This window comes from Mytilus edulis, chromosome 11, assembly GCF_963676685.1.
Source record: "Mytilus edulis chromosome 11, xbMytEdul2.2, whole genome shotgun sequence".
Taxonomy (NCBI): Eukaryota; Metazoa; Mollusca; class Bivalvia; order Mytilida; family Mytilidae; genus Mytilus; species Mytilus edulis.
In genome coordinates this window covers 17,076,056-17,097,001 of record NC_092354.1, presented here as the reverse complement: position 1 = coordinate 17,097,001, position 20,946 = coordinate 17,076,056, and the positions used below count along the sequence as shown (strand labels likewise).

General features: G+C 34.6%; 2 protein-coding genes and 1 pseudogene across 2 annotated transcripts in view; 2 read left to right on the top strand and 1 right to left on the bottom strand.

The window, feature by feature from the left end:
* LOC139494034 (zinc finger protein 721-like) overlaps positions 1-3,788 on the top strand; it is a 40,430-nt pseudogene extending 36,642 nt beyond the window's left edge.
* Positions 3,789-14,820: 11,032 nt separating this feature from the next.
* On the top strand, positions 14,821-20,031 carry LOC139495253 (dermatopontin-like). The gene is made up of 6 exons (XM_071283523.1): positions 14,821-14,942; positions 15,681-15,914; positions 17,498-17,632; positions 19,007-19,127; positions 19,736-19,817; positions 19,859-20,031. Exons 2-5 carry the CDS (start codon positions 15,698-15,700, stop codon positions 19,788-19,790), a joined length of 528 nt encoding a protein of 175 aa, XP_071139624.1. The 5' UTR covers positions 14,821-14,942; positions 15,681-15,697; the 3' UTR covers positions 19,791-19,817; positions 19,859-20,031.
* A 596-nt stretch (positions 20,032-20,627) lies between these two features.
* Positions 20,628-20,946, bottom strand: part of LOC139494033 (zinc finger protein 235-like) — a 24,104-nt gene continuing 23,785 nt past the window's right edge. The window contains exon 5 of the mRNA XM_071282200.1: positions 20,628-20,632. Coding sequence (XP_071138301.1) covers positions 20,628-20,632 — 5 coding nt within the window. The remainder of the gene's footprint in view (positions 20,633-20,946) is intronic.

The following is a 20,946-nucleotide window of genomic DNA, read 5'->3' as shown; positions in this document are numbered from 1 at the left end:
TAAGTAGTACCCCTGACTGACATATTGGTTACTTTTAAATATTGATTATTGAATAAAAATATGTACATTGTATGTGCCTGTCCCAAGTCAGGAGCCTGTAATTCAGTGGTTGTCGTTTGTTTATGTGTTACATATATTTGTTTTTCATTCATTTTTTTACATAAATAAGGCTGTTAGTTTTTTCGTTTGAATTGTTTTACATTGTCTTATCTTTTATAGCTGACTATGTGGTATGGGCTTTGCTCATTGTTGAAGGTCATACGGTTACCTATAGTTGTTAATGTTTGTGTCATTTTGGTCTTTTGTGGATAGTTGTGTCATTGGCAATAATACCACATCTTTTTTATACGATGGCTTAAAATTGATTTACAGAGGGCAATAATAACAATTATAAATTTATTGTATTTGTCCTAATAGAATCCAAATAATTCATTGGGCCTTGAATATATTGTGATTTTACCACGGGTTGTTCCTTTATACCCATATTTTCCCCTCTTCAGAACTCAAAATTTTGTTTTCATTGTCCTATTAGAATGCAAATAATTCATCGGGCTTGAATATATCGTGATTTTACCACGGGTTGTTTCTTTATCATGTTTATGCCCATATATAACCTCTCTCTATCGCTCAGGTTAAAATATATGTCATAATGGGCCCACCCATGGTAAAATCACTAAATATTCAAGCCCCCATGAATGATTTCTTAATTTTGATACAGTGAACTAACAATCACATAGTTTAAAAGTGAGAGTATGTCAAAATAGATGTTCTATATATATACAGTGAAACCTGGCTAAACCGCACCTCTTCCGTTTTGGCTGATGTTAGGTTTTATCAGGTTTCATAACGCATATACATTTTGAGATGACTGTGCATAACAAAATGCTTAGTAAATATAGGTTTTTGTTTTTTGCAGGACTATGGTTAGTAAGGTTTTACTGTCATGACTGTACATGATATGTGTGACAGTGTTTTCCTTTTTTTACTAAGGTAAGATGGGTGCTTTCTAAAAATCAATTACAACCGGGTGTTGTTTGTTTAAATGTCCAACCGTTTTTTTTTATTTTATTTACTGTGGGTGCACATGGGGATCACAAACATAAAGTTTAGTATAATATTCACATTTAATGGAGTTGAAAAAACATAAATTTATAAAAGTAGTCATATTAATTGTCAAATATTCTTTGATTTTATTTTTTAACAATTTATCTCTTTTCTATCTTCTTTCATTTACAATTTTATGCATCAGCATCCTCCTGCGAATGTAAGGCCTCTCACAGTGAAAATTGCAGAAAGGTACCAAAAGGTTTATATACATGTACTCTGAGACTACTATAACAGTTATAGTAGTCTCAGATCATGATGTACTGTACATATGATGTATATGTCTTTTTTTTCCTTACAGAGTTGTACAAGAATGCACTAACTGGAGATACCGGTAAACATTATTAATAAGATGTCAGAGGGAGGAGAGGATTTAGTCACAACCAATGGTACTCTACAGAGACACATAAACACACAGGCTGATAAAACACGTCATAAATGTGATGTGTGTGCTAAAGAATTTAGTCAGAGTTATACCTTAAAGAGACACATGAGGAAGCACACCGGTGAAACACCATATAAATGTGATATGTGTGCTAGAGGATTTAGTCAAAGTAGTTACTTAAAGGAGCATATAAGAACACATACAGGTGAAAAACCATATAAATGTGATGTTTGTGGTAGACAATTTCCCCGAAATAGTTTCCTCACTGGACATATGCTAATACATACTGGAGTTAAACCTTATGACTGTGATGTATGTGGTAAAAGTTTTGGTAAGCTTTGGAATTTACAGAGACACATGAGAACACATACAACTGATAAACCTTATGATTGTGATGTATCTGGTAAAACGTTATGTAGCCTTGGCAATTCGCAGAGACACATGAGAACCGATACTGGAGAAAAACCTCATGACTGTGATATATGTGGTAAAGGGTTTAGTCATCGTGGTAATTTAAATGTCCACATGAGAACACATACAGGTGAAAAACCTTATGATTGTGACGTATGTGGTAAAGTGTATAGTCAGTCAAGTAGTTTACAAAGACACATAAGAACACACACAGGGGATAAACCTTATGATTGCGATGTATGTGGCAAAGGGTTTAGTGAGCTTTTTGTTTTACAGAGACACATGAGAACACATACAGGTGATAAACCTCATAACTGTGATGTATTGGAGATGTACATGTATAAGAACACATAGAAATAGTGATGTAAGAACACGTAAAGATCAAGACATAACATGTATAAGAACACATAGACATAGTGATGTAAAAGAACACATAAAGCTAGAGATGTATAAGAACACATGCATAGAGATTAGATATATATATATATATATATTGGAACACATGCATAGAGATAAAGATATCTTCTTCTTTAAGTTTTCCAGTTTTCCATCTGAATAAAGATGATTAATAACTGGTGCATGCATGGCCTATTTATTAAAAAGAACTAGTTAATATTTTAGTTAAATACAAAACGGTGCAGAGAACAGATGTAGTGATTAAAACTATGTACAGGAGATGAAGATTTTTAAATGATAGTGGAGAGAACAGCATATGTAAGCTGATCTCTGAAAGAGTCGACTGTCTGTGTATTTACCACTGCGGTTGGTAAAAGATTTCATTGAGTTATTGTATATGGGAAAAATGAAAATCTGTACGAGTCTTTTGATGTATAAATGTGCCTGAAGGTGTGAAAATGATGTTTTCTGGTTCTTGAGTCTGATGGGATGAGAATTGTGCTAGATGGTATAGCAACAAAATGATGTGTGATCTTGTACATCATAACCAGGCTTGCACGCAGTCTGCGTTGTGTTAAAATAGGCCAGTTTAGTGTGTTCAGCATGTTTGATACACTGCTAGTATTATGATACCTGTTGCAGGCATACCGAGCAGCTCTCCTTTGGACCATCTCTATCTTCGAGATAGATTCTGAAGTGTGGGGGTCCCAAACTGAGCAAGAGTATTCGAGTTTGGGGCGGACAAGTGCTTGGTATGCCTGGCTCTTGATGTTTTGATTTGATGTTTTCAGGTTTCTTCGAAGGAAGCCCAGAGTTTTGTTGGCTTTCGAGATATTGTCATCTATGTGTTTGTCCCATTTAAGGTTTGATTGTAATGTGATGCCTAAGTATTTAGCAGATGTAACAGTTTCTAAAGTATGATTGTGAAGAGTGTAATTATGTTGTAGAGGTTGGCGTTTAGTTGTGACAGAGAGAACATTACACTTGTCTGGGTGGAAGGCCATCAGCCAGTCCTCTTCCCATTTTGCAGCTGCGTCAAGGTCATTTTGCAATTTTAGGCAATCACTCTGGCATTTAACTGGCATGTATATGATACTGTCATCAGCAAATAATCTTAGTTTGCTATGTGTAAGGTAGTCTGGAAGGTCGTTGATATACGCTAAGAATAAGACTGGACCTAAGACAGTACCTTGTGGAACCCCAGAGGTGACTGGGACTGTGCTTGATGATCTTCCATCCAGAACAACTGTCTGAGTTCGATCGGAGAGAAATGCAGAGATCCAGTTTAAAGTGTTTCCATTAATACCAAAATATTGTAATTTGTATAGTAAGTGACGATGCGGTACTTTATCAAAGGCCTTCGCAAAGTCCATTATTACAAGGTCTGTTTGAGTATTTGAGTTGTTTGTGGATTGAAGTTCTTGGATGAAGGAGAGAAGTTGTGTCTCGCAAGATATAGAGCGCCGAAAGCCATGTTGAAGGTCGTACAAGATGTTATTTGATTCGAGATGTTTCATAATATGTGATGTTACTATGTGTTCCATATATAAGAACACATGCATAATGATTAGATATATTAGAACACATGTATAAGAGACATATTATAAGAACACATGCATAGAGATTGTACTGAGACACATTAGAACACATACATAGAGATATAGATATATTAGAACACATAGAGATATTGATGTATATAGTGAATCTTGTTTTATAATCTAATCTTTCAAAAGCACTCTTAAGTGATTTACATGTATTATACATGTAAATAACTTGGAGTGCTTTTCAATTCAACTTTAACAAATATGTAAACAGTGCTACATATTTGTTTAAGTTGAATTGTAATTACATACATGACATATTGTTTACCAAATGAATGTTATTTTTTGTTTAAGGATCTTTTTTATGCAAGTTCATATGTGATATGTCAATGTCGTATAAAACATTTGAGGAAGAAAGAAAAAATATGAGGATGTGGTAACCGTCTGATTGCAAATGAGACAACTCTCGATCACAAGATACTTAATGCCACAGAAATTAATAAACAAGAGGACACCATGCGGCCTGCTTCAATGAGCAAAACCCATACCGAATAGTCACATGGTTATAAAAGGCTCGAAATTACATTTATATAAAACAATTCAGACAAGAAAACTAACAGTCTAATATATGTACAAAACAAAGAACATAAATCAAGTATGATACACAAAGACAAACAGCAACCAGCTGTGAATAACAGGCTCCTGACTTGGGACAGGCACACACAGAATGTGGCTTACTAGTAGTTCAAATGTTTTTGTGGATACCCAAACCTCCCCCTAATTTCATCTGGGTATTAAACTGTTAAACATGGGTAAAATCCCTTCGTTTTTAGCTCACCTGGCCCGAAGGGCCAAGTGAGCTTTTCTCACCACTTGGCGTCCGTCGTCGTCGTCCGTCGTCGTCGTCCGTCGTCGTCGTCGTTAACAATTTACATTTTGAACTTCTTCTAGAGAACCACTGAATGGAATGGAACCAAACATGGCATGAATGTTCCTTATGAGGTGCTGACCAAGTGTTGTTACTTTGTAGCCGATCCATCATCCAAGATGGCCGCCAGCAGGGGACTTAGTTTAACATAGGACCCTATGGGAAATGCATACAAATGACTTCTTTTAGAGAACCACTGAATTGAATGAAACCAAACATGGCATGAATGTTCCTTATGAGGTGCTGACCAAGTGTTGTTACTTTGTTGCCGATCCATCATCCAAGATGGCCGCCAGCGGGGGACTTAGTTTAACATAGGACCCTATGGGAAATGCATACAAATGACTTCTTTTAGAGAACCACTGAATGGAATAAAACCAAACATAGCATGAATGTTCCTTATGGGGTGCTGACCAAGTGTTGTTACTTTGTAGCCGATCCATCATCCAAGATGGCCGCCAGCAGGGGACTTAGTTTAACATAGGACCCTATGGGAAATGCATACAAATGACTTCTTTTAGAGAACCACTGAATTGAATGAAACCAAACATGGCATGAATGTTCCTTATGAGGTGCTGACCAAGTGTTGTTACTTTGTTGCCGATCCATCATCCAAGATGGCCGCCAGCGGGGGACTTAGTTTAACATAGGACCCTATGGGAAATGCATACAAATGACTTCCTCTAGAGAACCACTGAATGGAATGAAACCAAACATAGCATGAATGTTCCTTATGAGGTGCTGACCAAGTGTTGTTACTTTGTTGCCGATCCATCATCCAAGATGGCCGCCAGCCGGGAACTTAGTTTAACATAGGACCCTATGGGAAATGCATACAAATGACTTCTTTTAGAGAACCACTGAATGGAATAAAACCAAACATAGCATGAATGTTCCTTATGGGGTGCTGACCAAGTGTTGTTACTTTGTAGCCGATCCATCATCCAAGATGGACGCCAGCGGGGGACTTAGTTTAACATAGGACCCTATGGGAAATGCATACAAATGACTTCTTCTAGAGAACCACTAAATGGAATGAAACCAAACATAGCATGAATGTTCCTTATGGAGTGCTGACCAAGTGTTGTTACTTTGTAGCCGATCCATCATCCAAGATGGCCGCCAGCGGGGGACTTAGTTTAACATAGGACCCTATGGGAAATGCATACAAATGACTTCTTCTAGAGAACCACTAAATGGAATGAAACCAAACATAGCATGAATGTTCCTTATGGAGTGCTGACCAAGTGTTGTTACTTTGTAGCCAATCCATCATCCAAGATGGCCGCCAGCGGGGGACTTAGTTTAACATAGGACCCTATGGGAAATGCATACAAATGACTTCTTTTAGAGAACCACTGAATGGAATGAAATCAAACATGGCATGAATGTTCCTAATGTGGTGCTGACCAAGTGTTGTTACTTTGTAGCCGATCCATTATCCAAGATGGACGCCAGCGGGGGACTTATTTTAACATAGGACCCTATGGGAAATGCATACAAATGACTTCTTTTAGAGAACAACTGAATGGAATGAAACCAAACATTGCATGAATGTTCCTTATGCCGTGCTGACCATGTGTTGTTTCTTTGTAGCCCATCCATCATCCAAGATGGCCGCCAGCATGGGACTTGGTTTAACATAGGACCCTATGGGAAATGCATACAAATGACTTCTTTTAGAGAACCACTGAATGGAATGAAATCAAACATGGCATGAATGTTCCTAATGTGGTGCTGACCAAGTGTTGTTACTTTGTAACCAATCCATTATCCAAGATGGCCGCCAGCAGGGACTTAGTTTAACATAGGACCCTATTGAAAATGCATACAAATGACTTCTTTTAGAGAACCACTGAATGGAATAAAACTAAACATTGCATGAATGTTCCTTATGAGGTGCTGACCAAGTGTTGTTACTTTGTAGCAGATCCATCATCCAAGATGGCCGCCAGCATGGGACTTAGTTTAACATAGGACCCTATGGGAAATGCATACAAATGACTTCTTTTAGAGAACCACTGAATGGAATAAAACCAAACATGGCATGAATGTTCCTTATGAGGTGCTGACCAAGTGTTGTTACTTTGTAGCCGATCCGCCATCCAAGATGGCCGCCAGTGGGGGACTTTTGAATGAAATTAAACATGTTCCTTTCCTTTTCAATGAGGTTGTGTTGTCACTTTTAGCCAAATTTTATATTTTTTCATATGATTTCAAAAACCCAAGTAGAATCAGGTGAGCGATTCAGGCTCTTGAGAGCCTCTAGTTACTACATGCTATTAGTTAGCACTAGTTTTGTATGCAATCCTTATGTACACCGTTATGGTTTAGCATTTTTAGTACGTTTCCTTTGGCAAGGCTTACGTTGCACATGCACTTGTTTTTGGGATTGTCATCCCACCATCTGTTGAAGTGGTGGACTCTGGGTTTGCGTTTAGCTTTCTCCCATGAGTCAAGAATTTTTGCAAAAGCCTTTTCTTTCTCCGATTTAATCTGCCATAGAGCTTTTTTATAGTTATAATTTCATTTGGAATATTTGAATCATTTGATTCATTTGCCTCGAGCATGCAAGATATGCTGTCTACCTTTACATCAGTATAAGAGCTATCTAATTCTACATGACATGTGTCACTGCGTTTATTGCCTTGATCAATTGAATCGAAAGATTCATCTAGAGACTTAACAGTGGTATCGAAAATTGTTGGACACACATTTGATTCATTTATTGTGCTATCTAAAAAAGGAAAGTCGTGCATATTGTCTATATCAATAACAGATATATTGTGGCTAGCGTTAACTAGCGGCACAAAGTAATCTGGAGTCCATATCGGACTGCGCCCATGACCAGAACTGGTCCATAGTATAACAATTGGCTCATTTGACTCAACTTGCAATGGATCAAATGTGGTGTTTAAGATACCGACTTTCTTGTCCATAAACCCATTTCGGGGTTCTTGATAGGAAAAACATTAGATGTGGCTTCATCCTATTAACGGTAATAACAGGACACACAATGTAGAACATCAAATGAGATTAACGAGGCCCGTGACTTGTTTTTTATGCTACAATAACATCCAATTAACACCTTCAACTTTGTACACGCGTCAGACTATACAATTACACGCGCCAGAATATACAATCATTGTAAATAATGAACACCTGTTGAAAACTCAAGATGGTCATTAATTTTGTTGTCGAGCCTGCAACTTTTGTTGCAGAAAGCTCGACATAGGGATAGTGATCCGGCGGCGGCGGTGTTAGCTAACTTCTTAAAAGCTTTATATTTTAGAAGGTGGAAGACCTTGATGCTTCATACTTTGTATATAGATGCCTCATGTTACGAAGTTTCCGTCAGTCACATGTCCAATGTCCTTGACCTCATTTTCATGGTTCAGTGACCACTTGAAAAAAAAGTTCAGATTTTTTGTAATGTTGAATTCTCTCTTATTATAAGTAATAGGATAACTATATTTGATATGTGCGTACCTTGAAAGGTCCTCGTGTCTGTTAGACAGTTTTCACTTTACCTCGACCTCATTTCATGGATCAGTGAACAAGGTTAAGTTTTGGTGGTCAAGTCCATATCTCAGATACTACAAGCAATAGGGCTAGTATATTCGGTGTATGGAAGGACTGTAAGGTGTACATGTCCAACTGGCAGGTGTCATCTGACCTTGACCTCATTTTCATGGTTCAGTGGTTATAGTTAAATTTTTGTGTTTTGGTCTGTTTTTCTCATACTATATGCAATAGGTCTACTATATTTGTTGTATGGAATGATTGTAAGGTGTACCTATCTAGCGGGCAGATGTCATATGACCTTGACCTCATTTTCATGGTTTAGTGGTCGAAGTTAAGTTTTTGAGTTTTGGTCTTTTTATCTAATACTATATGCCATAGGTCATCTATATTTGGTGTATGGAAATATTTATGTCAGTCGCGCAGGTTGTATTTGACTGTGACCTCATTTTCACGGTTCATTGCACAGTGTTAAGTTTTTGTGTTTTGGTCTATTTTTCTTAAACTATAAGTAATAGGTCAACTATATATGTTGTATAGAAGCATTGTTAGCTGTACATGTCTGCCTGGCATGGTTCATCTGACCTTGACCTCATTTTCAAGGTTCATTGGTCTTTGTTTAGTTATCTTGGACTTGGTTAATGTTAAGTTTATGTGACAGTTGTATTAAAGCTTAGCTTTATACTTAGGACTATCAACATAATATCAATGATAAGTATAGAAGGCGAGACATTTCAGCGTGTGCACTCTTGTTTAATCTTCAATCAGTATGCATAAACAAGATAAATATCGTTTATAAATTAGGCAATACACAAAATAAAATGATGAAAATATTCACTTTTTAATTTTCTATTCCTCTTGTTTGATTTCAGTTCTTTGTATATCACAATTTGTGTCTGTGCGATTTTCAGGACAATGATCTTCTTCTTCTTCTTCCATATAAGAGTTGGGTTCCCATAACACCATTTTCAAGTACACGATTAAATACCAAAGTGTGTAAAGACGTATCAAAATGCCTTTTTGTAAAACCTGAGCTTATTTGTTATTTGGTATTTCTTGTAGTTTTTACTATATTGCTTTCTGGTGATATTGAAACAAATCATGGGCCATCATTTGCAAATGATTTTAGCCTAAATGATTCAGTTTTGAATTTAGATCTTCGCGATTTGATCACATTTACTTGCATTAATATTCAAAGTGTTAAATCAAAACTTGATATTTTGGAGGCAGAGCTTGGGGATATAGATATAATTATGTTAACAGAATCTTGGTTAAAGCCGAATATATCCGACAATTCAGTTGTATTATCAAACTTTAAGGCTTTTTATCGTAACGACAGAGAAGGTGATAAGCTTGGAGGGGGTGTCATGATTTATGTAAAACAAAATATCCCAAGTAAGCGACGAAATGATCTAGGAAATCAATACTCTCGAATGCTCATGGGTTGAAGTAGTAGTTAAGGATTGTAAAGTTTTGTTTGGCCTATTTTACAGACCTCCAGATTCACCATATCATATTTGGAATCATATAAATCAGTCAATCGAAAACGCAGTAAACAGCGGTATAAAAAATATTGTGGCCATGGGTGACTTCAACGAAAACTTACTACTGGCCAACCGTAATAATTTAAAAAACATATTATTAGTTAAATGGTATGCACCAAGCAATTACCGAGCCAACATTTTTTTGTGAGAATTCCTCATCACTCCTCGACCCCCTTATAGTTAATGATATCCATATTCTTGCATGTCACGAAGTGAGTGAAAATATTTTAGAAGCAAACACTAGGTTCCATTGTCCAGTAAGTGGAATACTGAATTTGCACAAACCGAAATACACCCAATTTAAACGTAAGGTTTGGGATTTTGAAAAAGGGGACTACGATCGCTACTGCGAGGAGTTAAGACAAGTTAAATGGGACACAATACTTGATACAAATTTAAATAATGCAGTCTCCGTTGTTACACAAAAAAATATAGATGCTGCTAACAAGCATATTCCAAGTAAACTAATTGTTGTTCGCACGAAAGATCCTCCTTGGATGACGTCACTTATAAGGAGACAAATTCGTAAACGGAAACGTGCGCACAAAAAAGCAAAAAAATACAATACTGCTGAGTCTTGGGCAAACTAGAAAATTAGGAATGAATGCGTTAACTTGATTAAACTAGCAAAAACCCATTATTTTGAAAAACAATGTGAATCATTACATTCAAACGTAGATTCCATTAAGAATGGGTGGAAAAAATTGCGCAACCTGGCTGGATTTCCTTCCAAATCCTCAGACTACCCCCCTATTTTATTAAATGATACCTACTTAGACGATAATAAGGATAAAGCAACTGCATTTAATCGTTATTTTTGTGATCAATCGAGTGTTGATGACTCATCTGCAAATATCCCAGAACTAAATTTAGATGAAATCATACATACATTAGATAATATAAGTATAACGCAAGATGAAGTTTATGACCAACTTCTCTTGTTAGATGTGTCTAAGGCAACAGGCCCCGATAGCATTAGTCCAAGATTTCTTAAATATGCTGCTTTAGAATTAAGCTAACCCTGGCTCTGTTGTTCAATAAGTCACTTCAATTAGCACTTATCCGTATGAATGGAAAATAGCAAATATGATACCAGTTTTTAAGAGTGGTTCTCACGAAATCTGATCAAACTATAGACCAATCTCTCTGTTATCTATTATTGGTAAAACGATGGAAAAATGTGTTTTTAAATATTTATCTAATTCCCTTTCTTGTTATAAAATTATTACAAACTTGCAATCAGGTTTTATGCCTCGAGATAGTACTGTTAATCAACTTATTTATATTGCAAACGATATCGCTCAAGCCCTTGATTTTGGAAAGGAAATAAGAGTTGTGTTTTGTGATATCAGTAAAGCGTTTGACCGGGTCTGGCATGAAGGCCTCCTTCATAAACTAGAAAAATATGGAATTAGAGGGGACTTATTAAAATGGTTTAAAAGTTATTTATCTGAACGAAGACAAAGAGTTGTCATAGGAGGACAGACCTCTGATGTGTATAGCATTAAAGCAGGTGTCCCCCAGGGCTCAATTTTAGGACCTGTATTATTTTTACTATTCATAAACGATATTGTATGTGACATATCATGCAACATCAGACTTTTTGCTGACGATACGTCATTATATATAGTTGTTGAGGACGAGTATGCTACATCTGAATTGATGAATTCTGATATAGAAAAAAATCACCAATGGTCTCAACAATGGCTTGTTAATTTTAATCCAAGAAAAACTGAAACCATGACCATATCTAGAAAAAGAGCAAAACCCCATAATACACCAATATATATGAATGATACACTGATACAAGAGGTTGGAGAACATAAACATTTAGGGTTAATTTTTCAAGAAAACGGTTGTTGGGAAAGTCATGTAAACCATATTATTCAAATCAAATCAAATCAAATCAAATATTTTATTGTCATATAAACTTTACAGTTTGTGACCAACATATATTAATACAATAAACACAATAAACATACATATTAAACATACACAATAACAACAGCATCAAAAAATTTTTTTGTAACAACAAACACGTTGTTAAGAGTCCCCTGCCCTCAGTTCTAATGACTTTTTCAAGAAGGATCCTAACTTATTTGTTTGTAAAGGTGATGATGGATTTAGTAAATATTGAATTTTTTCTTCTTCATTTAAATTATTAAAGTTATTATTTTCAGTACATATGTGATGAAAAAATCATTTCTTAGAGTTTTATTATACTCACAATAGAGTAAAAAATGTTTCCCATCCTCTAGTATTTTACAATTATGGCAAAGTCGTTCCTCTCTTGGGATTTTAAAATATCTCCCCTTTTCAATCAAAAGGGAGTGATCACTTATTCTAAATTTAGTGATTAATCTCCTTATCTGAAAATTAGATGTATTAAGATAAGATTCTAGTTTGTAATCTTTTTTATTTTTTTTATAAAGAAAAAATTTACTTTTATCATCAATGTTTTGAAATTTAATTTGAATTAAATCTTCATATCTATTTTTCATTTTTAACTTTATATCGTTTTTTATTTTATTTGCATCTTTTATGTCCTTACAAGTAGAAAGAATATTAAGGTCAACATTAGTCTCTTTAACAATATTTTTTGCATATGTATACCATGAGTAAGTTCCTGTCAAATTTAGAGACTGTGTTAGAGAAAAAGCTTCCTTTATCAATGGATTATTATTATTATTATATAGTCTAGCTAAATATAAAAGGGTTTGTGTTTTAATAAAACATTCGATAGGCAATCTCCCTAATTCAGCTCTTGCTCCTAAATTGGATGCATTTTTTCTTATTCCTAGAGTAGATTTACAAAATTTAAGATGCATATTTTCAATGGGGGTTTTGTCTATAAAATCAAGTTGATTAATTTCTTTTTTCCTGAAGATAAGGCTCTGTTATTGGCTCGATGAAAAGAAATATATGTATCCAAATATGTTACTTCTGAATTATAGGTCATAATTGGTTTTACTAAAGAATCAAAAAGATTATTTGCTACTTTTATAGGTAGATTATTCAATGATTTAGTATAGGATTTTATTGCAAAAAATACTTTTTTTGCCTTTTTTGTCAACTCTAAAGTACTTTGTGATAAATTTCCATTACATTTTATCAACATTCCCAAAAATGAATATTCTGTTACACTCTCTATGGATTTATTCTCATAGTAAATATGTAATGTTTCACTATTATGTTTTGACTGACTAAAAATCATGGATTTAGCTTTGTTTGTATTTGTAAGAGAGTTGCCATTTGTTACAATATAATTTAAAATTATTTAAACTGTTTTGAAGACCCTCTTTTTATTTTGACAGGATTAAAAGATCATCCGCAAAAAGGAGGCATCCCACCTTACTATTTATAAGCTTAAGGGGACTTGAATCATTTCCCTCAAATTTTTTTACCATATCATTTATAAAGACATTAAATAAAGTGGGGCTTAGTGTGTCTCCTTGTTTAACCCCTCTAGCAATATTAAAATATTCTGATACATAATCTTTATATTTTAAAGAGGATTTAGTATTTAAGTATTGTTGTTTTAAAACTCTATAAAAATACCTGCCAACTCCCATTTTACATAATTTATAAAGTAAAGCAAAACCATACTGAATCAAAAGCCTTTTTTCAGATCTATGAAGCAGGCATAAATCTTTTTTTTCTCTTTTATGTAAATATTTATTTATCAAGGACTTTAATAAAAAGATGCTACACATTGTTTATAACCACTAAAGGTAGGTTGGGATTGAGTTTGGCGGTCATGGTCCCAAAGGGGTCAAAAACAAGCATTTATCTAGTTTCAGGACAATAAGTTGTGTATTACTATAAGTATTTCAATTGCTCTGAATTGTACCACAATGTTTAATACCATAAGTAGAAGGTTGGGACTTATTTTAAGGTTAGTGGGACAAACAGTCTAGGAATTAAGGGACAAAAAAGGGCCAAAAACAAGCATTTTAGTAGTTTCCAGACAATAACTTGCGTGTAACTGTACGGATCTCTCTGACATTGTACCACAAGGTTCCATACAACAAAGGGAAGGCTGGGATTCAGTTTGGGGTTAATTTCCCCCAGACATATACATGTAGGAATAAGTGGCCACAAAAGGGCCAAAAAGAAGCATGTTAATAGTAAATAACTTGTGTTTAAGGGCATACGATACAGTTTTTGATCCCGTGTGAACTAAAATACACACAAAACGAAGCTTCGTATTTTCATGATCATGCCCTGATTATCATTTATTTTAGACTTTTTATAGTTTGAACAAATGTTTTACATAGTTATAAATAAAATATTAGATTTTGAATTAAATTGGTGAACATGAATTTGACAGCTAGTGCCCCTTTAAATGTAAAATAAAAACTTTGATAACACAAGTTTTAAGGCCAAATAAAAAAATGTGTGTTTCCTAAAATAGCCTTATGTTGTTTTTTCTCTCACATTTTTCAATAAACACTGTCCAAGTCAGAATGTCCCTCCCATTTACTCAATGTAAAACAAAAGTAAAATAAAAAAAATACCTGCCAACCCTTAGGCAATTTTTTTCACAGATGTAATAGGAAACACACATACTATTTTGTTGGCCTAATATGAAATTGTATCTATCTTGAGAGATCTCCTCCCCAATGAAACACCGTAATCGTAGTTTTCCCTTTTTATGATGACGGTGCACGTGGTTACGTGGTTAAAAGTAAACCATTATAGGTCAATGTACATGGCCTTCAACACGGAGCCTTGGCTTACACCAAACAACAAGCTATAAAGGGCCCCAAAATTACAAGTGTAAAACCATTCAAACGGGAAAACCAACGGTATAATGCATGTATAATTCATAATCATACTTCACAATTTGGAATTTTAAAACTTTGATCAAAATTCCAAAAATCAAAAATTTGAAAACTTTTTAAAACTTTGAATTGATAAGTGTTACACGGACCGTTTAACGGTCATCGTAAATTCCCCTTTTTCTATTTTTAGATATTATATATAACTATAGTTGTCCAGTGACTTTCGCGGGGAACGTTTTTCTCGTGCTTGAGACTCAATGTCTCGACTTGGGTATTTAAACCTCGTCTGGACAATATTACTTCAGATTAGGGAAAACTATCTCACTGGTAAGTTGTACTTTAAGTTTCATTTTACTTATATTTCCATGTTTGACAAATGTTTATCCAATTCTAGAACCAATGCATATGTATCATAAACTTAGTCTTCTGTGCTCGATTTTATCATATTTTACTCTAAAATATCGTATATTCGTCAATTTTTTTTCTCTCTGTCTGTTTTCATTTAACAAATATGGCTGCTCATTAAATGCCGTGTTTTGAAGCCGGAGTTTACCGATTGTCACCTTATAGTAAACAACCATCAAAAAGCATGGATATTGAGCACGTGTTTAACATGTACAATCAGATAATTGTTTATTTTAATGACAGATTCATGCGTATTGCGATTACCGGATTTTTACGAGGAGAGTCACGCTAAGGTCACTATGCATCAGAAAAAAGTATATGTACACAAGTTGTATAATGAAAACTATCCATTTAGTTATAAAAAAACATGTGCATATTGTTTTTGGATTTGAGGTTTCGTATGACTTTAAATATTTACTACTTTACGTTTGATAATTGTTTTCGGTTTTCAAGTCAAACATTTCTTAATTTACAATTTTCGTTTCCGTTCCAAAAGATAGAAGGAATTTTACAATGGCTAGATATTTTATGATTTCGTGTTTATAAAGATATGTGTTCATTTTGCTATCGATATTTAAAAAACCAAATTCAGCCAATCAGAAGATGGTAACATTTAAAAATGAAATTGTATAATTATATAATACTATTATTTATTTTCAGTAAACCATTGACTGACGATGCTGATGTTATCTATCATATGTTTGATTTGCACACTAAACTGTGTGGTCGGATGGGACTATGTTAACAAGTTTGATGAGCGGATAGATTTTTCGTGTCCAAGTGGTCAAGCCATCTCTTTTATACACAGTGTACATCACGACTATTATGAAGATCGTAAATGGTCTTTAGGATGTAGATCTACGGTTGGACAACACGTAGATTGCTACTGGACACGTAAGTATTATATAACATGTTAAATAAAAACGCTTTAGGCCGAATAAAAAAGTATATGTGTTTATTGTACCCCTTATCATTAAATGATCCATTTTGGTTGAATTTGTGGATGATTTGAAGGGGCTAAAACTTCAGTCTTCTCCCAATTGTATGCTGTGAACGGCTTCATTGGATCATTCCCAAAACTGCATGTCGCATGTCGCTGGTTGTCAGAAAGTGCTGGCATTTACTCAGATATTTATTGCAGTATTTTTACAATAAGGGCGGAGATATTTATTGAAGTTTTTTTACAATAAGGGCGGGAAAAACAAAAGTGTTGCGTTTTCATTGGCACTCGGTATATAAACTTGTCTGTATGAGGCTAAGAAACTTGGGAAGGGAGAGGTTGTACCGAGTTCTTCCGAAGTTTTGTGCCGAGTCCACAAAAGTTTATATTTCTATGGCATTGACCTTTAAGTTATATTGTTTTTATACTGCAACTTAAAAATTAGTCGATTGGTATCGGTTTAAATTGTAACACAAACTCATTTTCATACCTTCATGAAGCCCTGATTGTGGAGAAAATGATCCCTGGTGAAATTGACATTGCACAAAGTATAGCTATGCTACTATATTTAGAAAATACACACAAGTAGTTGCAGTATAAAAAAATGAATTATGTGATCTACAGTTTGGTAGTCTTCTTGATATCAATATCTCATTGGTGTTTGTCGTCTTGTAAGGGACGACATCAAAAGTTCAATGAAGGATAAAAAACTTAATTCACATAGTTTTTTTACTGACCCCAACACCCCCCTCTTAACTTAATTTGGGAAAAATTGATTGACCAATAGGGATATATGTAAAATCGATTTTAGATTAACAAATCTTGCAGCAATGTTGACTTTTGATGTCGTCCCTAATGACTACACAAAATATAATAACAGCGGCATCTTCTCTAGAGATTAAGAGCGGCTTTTTTTTTCATTTATTCGACAACTTGTAAATGTCAATTATTTACATAAAATGCATTTATTTCTGTAAACTGCAGTCAGTTGCACAACTTTAAGTTGTATTGGCTTTTTTTGGCAGCCAGGTGTTATTAGTGGTAAAAACCCAAAGCGCTCGAGAAAAACCATCGACATTCGGAAATCCTAATCGATTGAAGCATATGACGCGTACAATGTTCGAACTCACAACCGCAGTGTTTAGAGGCTATTAGATTTTTTATATTATTTGCTTTAACCTCTCGACCATTTTAAAAATGTCTATATGAAACTGACTGATACTGAAGTTACACCAGGGAGTCTGAATATGTAAATTAATGCAAGTGACTACTTCTGTACATGAATCGAGAGTTGTCTCATTGGCACTCACACCACATGGTCCAATTGATTAATATGCAATTAAAACAAATTCTAGTCTATTTTGTTTCGGTTAAAAGATACCAAACAGTGCGTGTCGCGGAGCCAGCCATTTCCAATGGGGAGTTCCAACCCTTTGTCGCCATTCAAATGCATTGATTGTCCAAAATAGGGGGTGTTCCAACAACCGGATTTGATCCACCACTCACTGCTAAATATTATTTGTATTTTGTAAATCAGCTTCTTTTGTGAACGACTGGGATGAATACTTCAACTTTGAATGCAGCCATAATGGATTTATAACTGGTATAAGGAGTGTCCATGACAACGGAAAAGAGGACAGAAGGTTCATGTTTAAATGTTGTGGAATTTCTGGTAAATAGTTTTATTGATGTTAAGCATTTTTTTTAACTTTGTCATATAAATAATTTGATATATCAAATTGTAAGATTTCACAAAACATAAGTCACATGGTAAACGCAAAAACCGTAATCAGCATATTAAACATCGTATAAAGTATACACTTGCTGATTTGACAACAAGTATTATGCAAACTGGATAAGAGAACTTCAAGGTTTGGTACCGTACCATCAAAACGTTTAATCCTGCTGCAAATGTTTGCACCTGTCCGAAGTCGGGAATCTGATGTACAGTAGTTGTCGTTCGTTATTTATGCATGTATCTCGTTTCTCGTTTTTTTTTTATATATTCAAAGTTTTATTTCATTTCAAAGATATATAGATTAGACGGTTGGTTTTCTTGTTTGTAAGGTTTCCCAGTTAGTGATTGTGGGGCCCTTTTTAGCATGTTGCTCGGTGTTGAAGGCCTTACTTTGATCTATAATGGTTTACTTTTATAGTTGTTATTTGGATTGAGAGTTGTCTCATGGCACTCATACCACATCTTCCTATATCCTACATCTATTAATCCCGTCGCATTTTTGCACCTGTCCGAATTCGAGAGCCTCAGGCCTTTGATAGTTTTGTATGTTTGTTATTAATTTTAGTTCATTGATATGTTTTAGACTGAACTAGTTCAAAATTTTAATATGTAGGGGCCTTAGGTGTTTAGGTCAAACTCTGCGATTTTATCGCTGAATGGAAGACCCATTTGGGGACTGTCGTATGTCGTCTGCTTTTTAGTCGGGTTGCTATCTCTGACATAATTATCCCCTTTACTTTCTCAATTGTATTCAGTTTTTAAGGCTATTTTTCTCTATATTCTCATTTTTTGTCCATCACATTTTCTTTATATTATAGGACAATAAATGAGTTTTGAAAATATGGTCTATTCGATCTAATAACAAATTGTCATTTAAAATGTCCTTTTGGCTTTGCTCATAGTTGAAGGCAGTGCAGAGTGACATATTGTTGTTAATTTCTGTGTCTTTACCTTTCTCGTGAAGAGTGGTCTCATTGGCAATCCATACCACATCTTTTTTTTTATATAAACAATAGAAATTGGACCAATGATGTAACGTTATTTTAAAAGTTTTAGTCAACTAGCAATAAAATTACCCATAAGTCCTTAACATTCTGAAAAGGTCAATAAGATTTAATTGGAAAACCAATTGAAACCTTATTCACGATAGATGTTTAAATAATTATAAACTCCTAATTATACACTCCTAACAACGCGTTTAAGTATTTACGAAGCATTATCCAATCGCTAATATTTATTCTTGTTTGCCTTTTAATATCAAACTTTTATTTACAAATGAGCAGCTTATTCAATATATATTTCATTTAGGAAAGGAAGCTAGGCAGTGTGAAAATACTATGAAGAATAACTTTGACAAAGCCGATACAGTGAGGGTACCAGAAGGTTCCGTTGTAAAAGGTGTTTCCAGTAGCCATTCCAACTACTACGAGTAAGTTTAGAAAATTCAATGAATATATATAGGATATCAAATTGTTACGTTAGGGGCGGGCGACTTACAAAAATCAATGAAGAATAAAAAAAACTTAATTCAAATAGTCTGGGGAGGGGTGAAGGGGGGGGGGGGTAAAAATAACTGCAAGTGTTGTTAATTGCCATCGATTTTATATTTATCCTTATTGGTCAATAGGTTAATAAAAAAGGGGGGTAGGTGGGCAAGGGAAAAAAATATGAATTGAAGTTTTTTTTAACCTACATTGAACGTTTGATGTTGTCCCTTATTAGAGATGTTTTCAGTACACACAACTTTTGTGTGCAAGTTTGAATATTTTAATAAGTTTGTGCCACAATATTCTTTTACTAGGAATGATGTCAATACACATAACGTAACGGTCAGACACTATGAGTAAGTTAAAAAAATCCCCACGAGTTTGCACCAAATTGTTCCTTTATACTAGAGATGACACCAATATTCTTTTAACCACAGCAAACAATGAACAAAACCCATACCGCAAAGCAAGTTATACAATGCATTGACTCTATAACTGTATGGTATAATTCAAGCAAGAAAAAGTAAAAAAAAGTTTAATTTTATTTCAGAGATCGACAATACAGCTGGAAATTATGCAACTTGGTTGATAGTTACGGTAGATAGTTTTCCCTAATTTGAGGATTTGAAGAGGTTGAAGACTTGAAACAAAAAGCCAATTTTATGATGAAGAGGTTGAAGATTTGAAACAAATAGCCAATTTTATGAGTACTTCGATTCTGTATAACGTGGTTTTTCATAATTTGGGATTTGGAGAGTCTTAAAACTTCAACACAAAGAGCCAATTTTATGAAAGAAACACCTCTGTATTTACGTCATACGTAATAAAATTGTTTGGCTAGTTAAACGTCTTATTTATAAAATCATAACACGCTTACTTGTAAGTGCGAACTTCGACTTGATAATTCACTTCAATAATATACTCCCTTGTGCGAGAGTACAACTCTCTATACACATGAAACCATCGAAAGAATGGATCAACATATAATTTATTGCTAGTTCACACGTTTCCGTTATTTAGCATTCCATGACGTTATGTTCATGACTAGATTTCCCGCATTGAACGTCAAATTAAGACTTGTTTTCCGATGTTCATAGGTTCAAATATCTAATAGTTAGTTTCTAAATACAAAAAAAAAAGATATCGTATGATTGCCTATGATACAACTCCCCACAAGAGTCCAAATGACACAGAAATTAACAACTATGTGTCGCCATACGGCCTTCAACAATGAGCCCATGCCGCATAACATGTTAAAAAGGCCCCAAAATGACTTATGCCACACATTACCATCGAGAAAAGTATCGGCATAAGTGAACGAAAAACAAATATGTACTGCATCAATAAAACGGCAAGCACTAAATTACAATCTCTTGACTATGGAATGCGCAGACCTACATGTACATAACACGGCGCATAATAATCGTTTTCCCCTTCGGAATTTAACCTAAAAGTATAGTTCTTAAGTCAACTATACTTGTTCACCTCAGAAGTTAAGAAAACCTTTTAATAGACTTTAAGAAGGGATATAGTTACGATACTGTTGTCAGGTCATGAAAGATTGCATATTTTGGCGTTAATACTGTTTCACTTATAGGGTCTTTGCATCGGAACTAAACACATTTATTTAAAAACTAGTTTTTGGCATGACGCGGTTATGTTCTTCTCATGTATGTTATGATGGTACAATACAAAACCCCTAACGGGAAGGATTGTGTCTGATGTTCATATGATGAAGACACTCTTTCAATCAGTTTAATT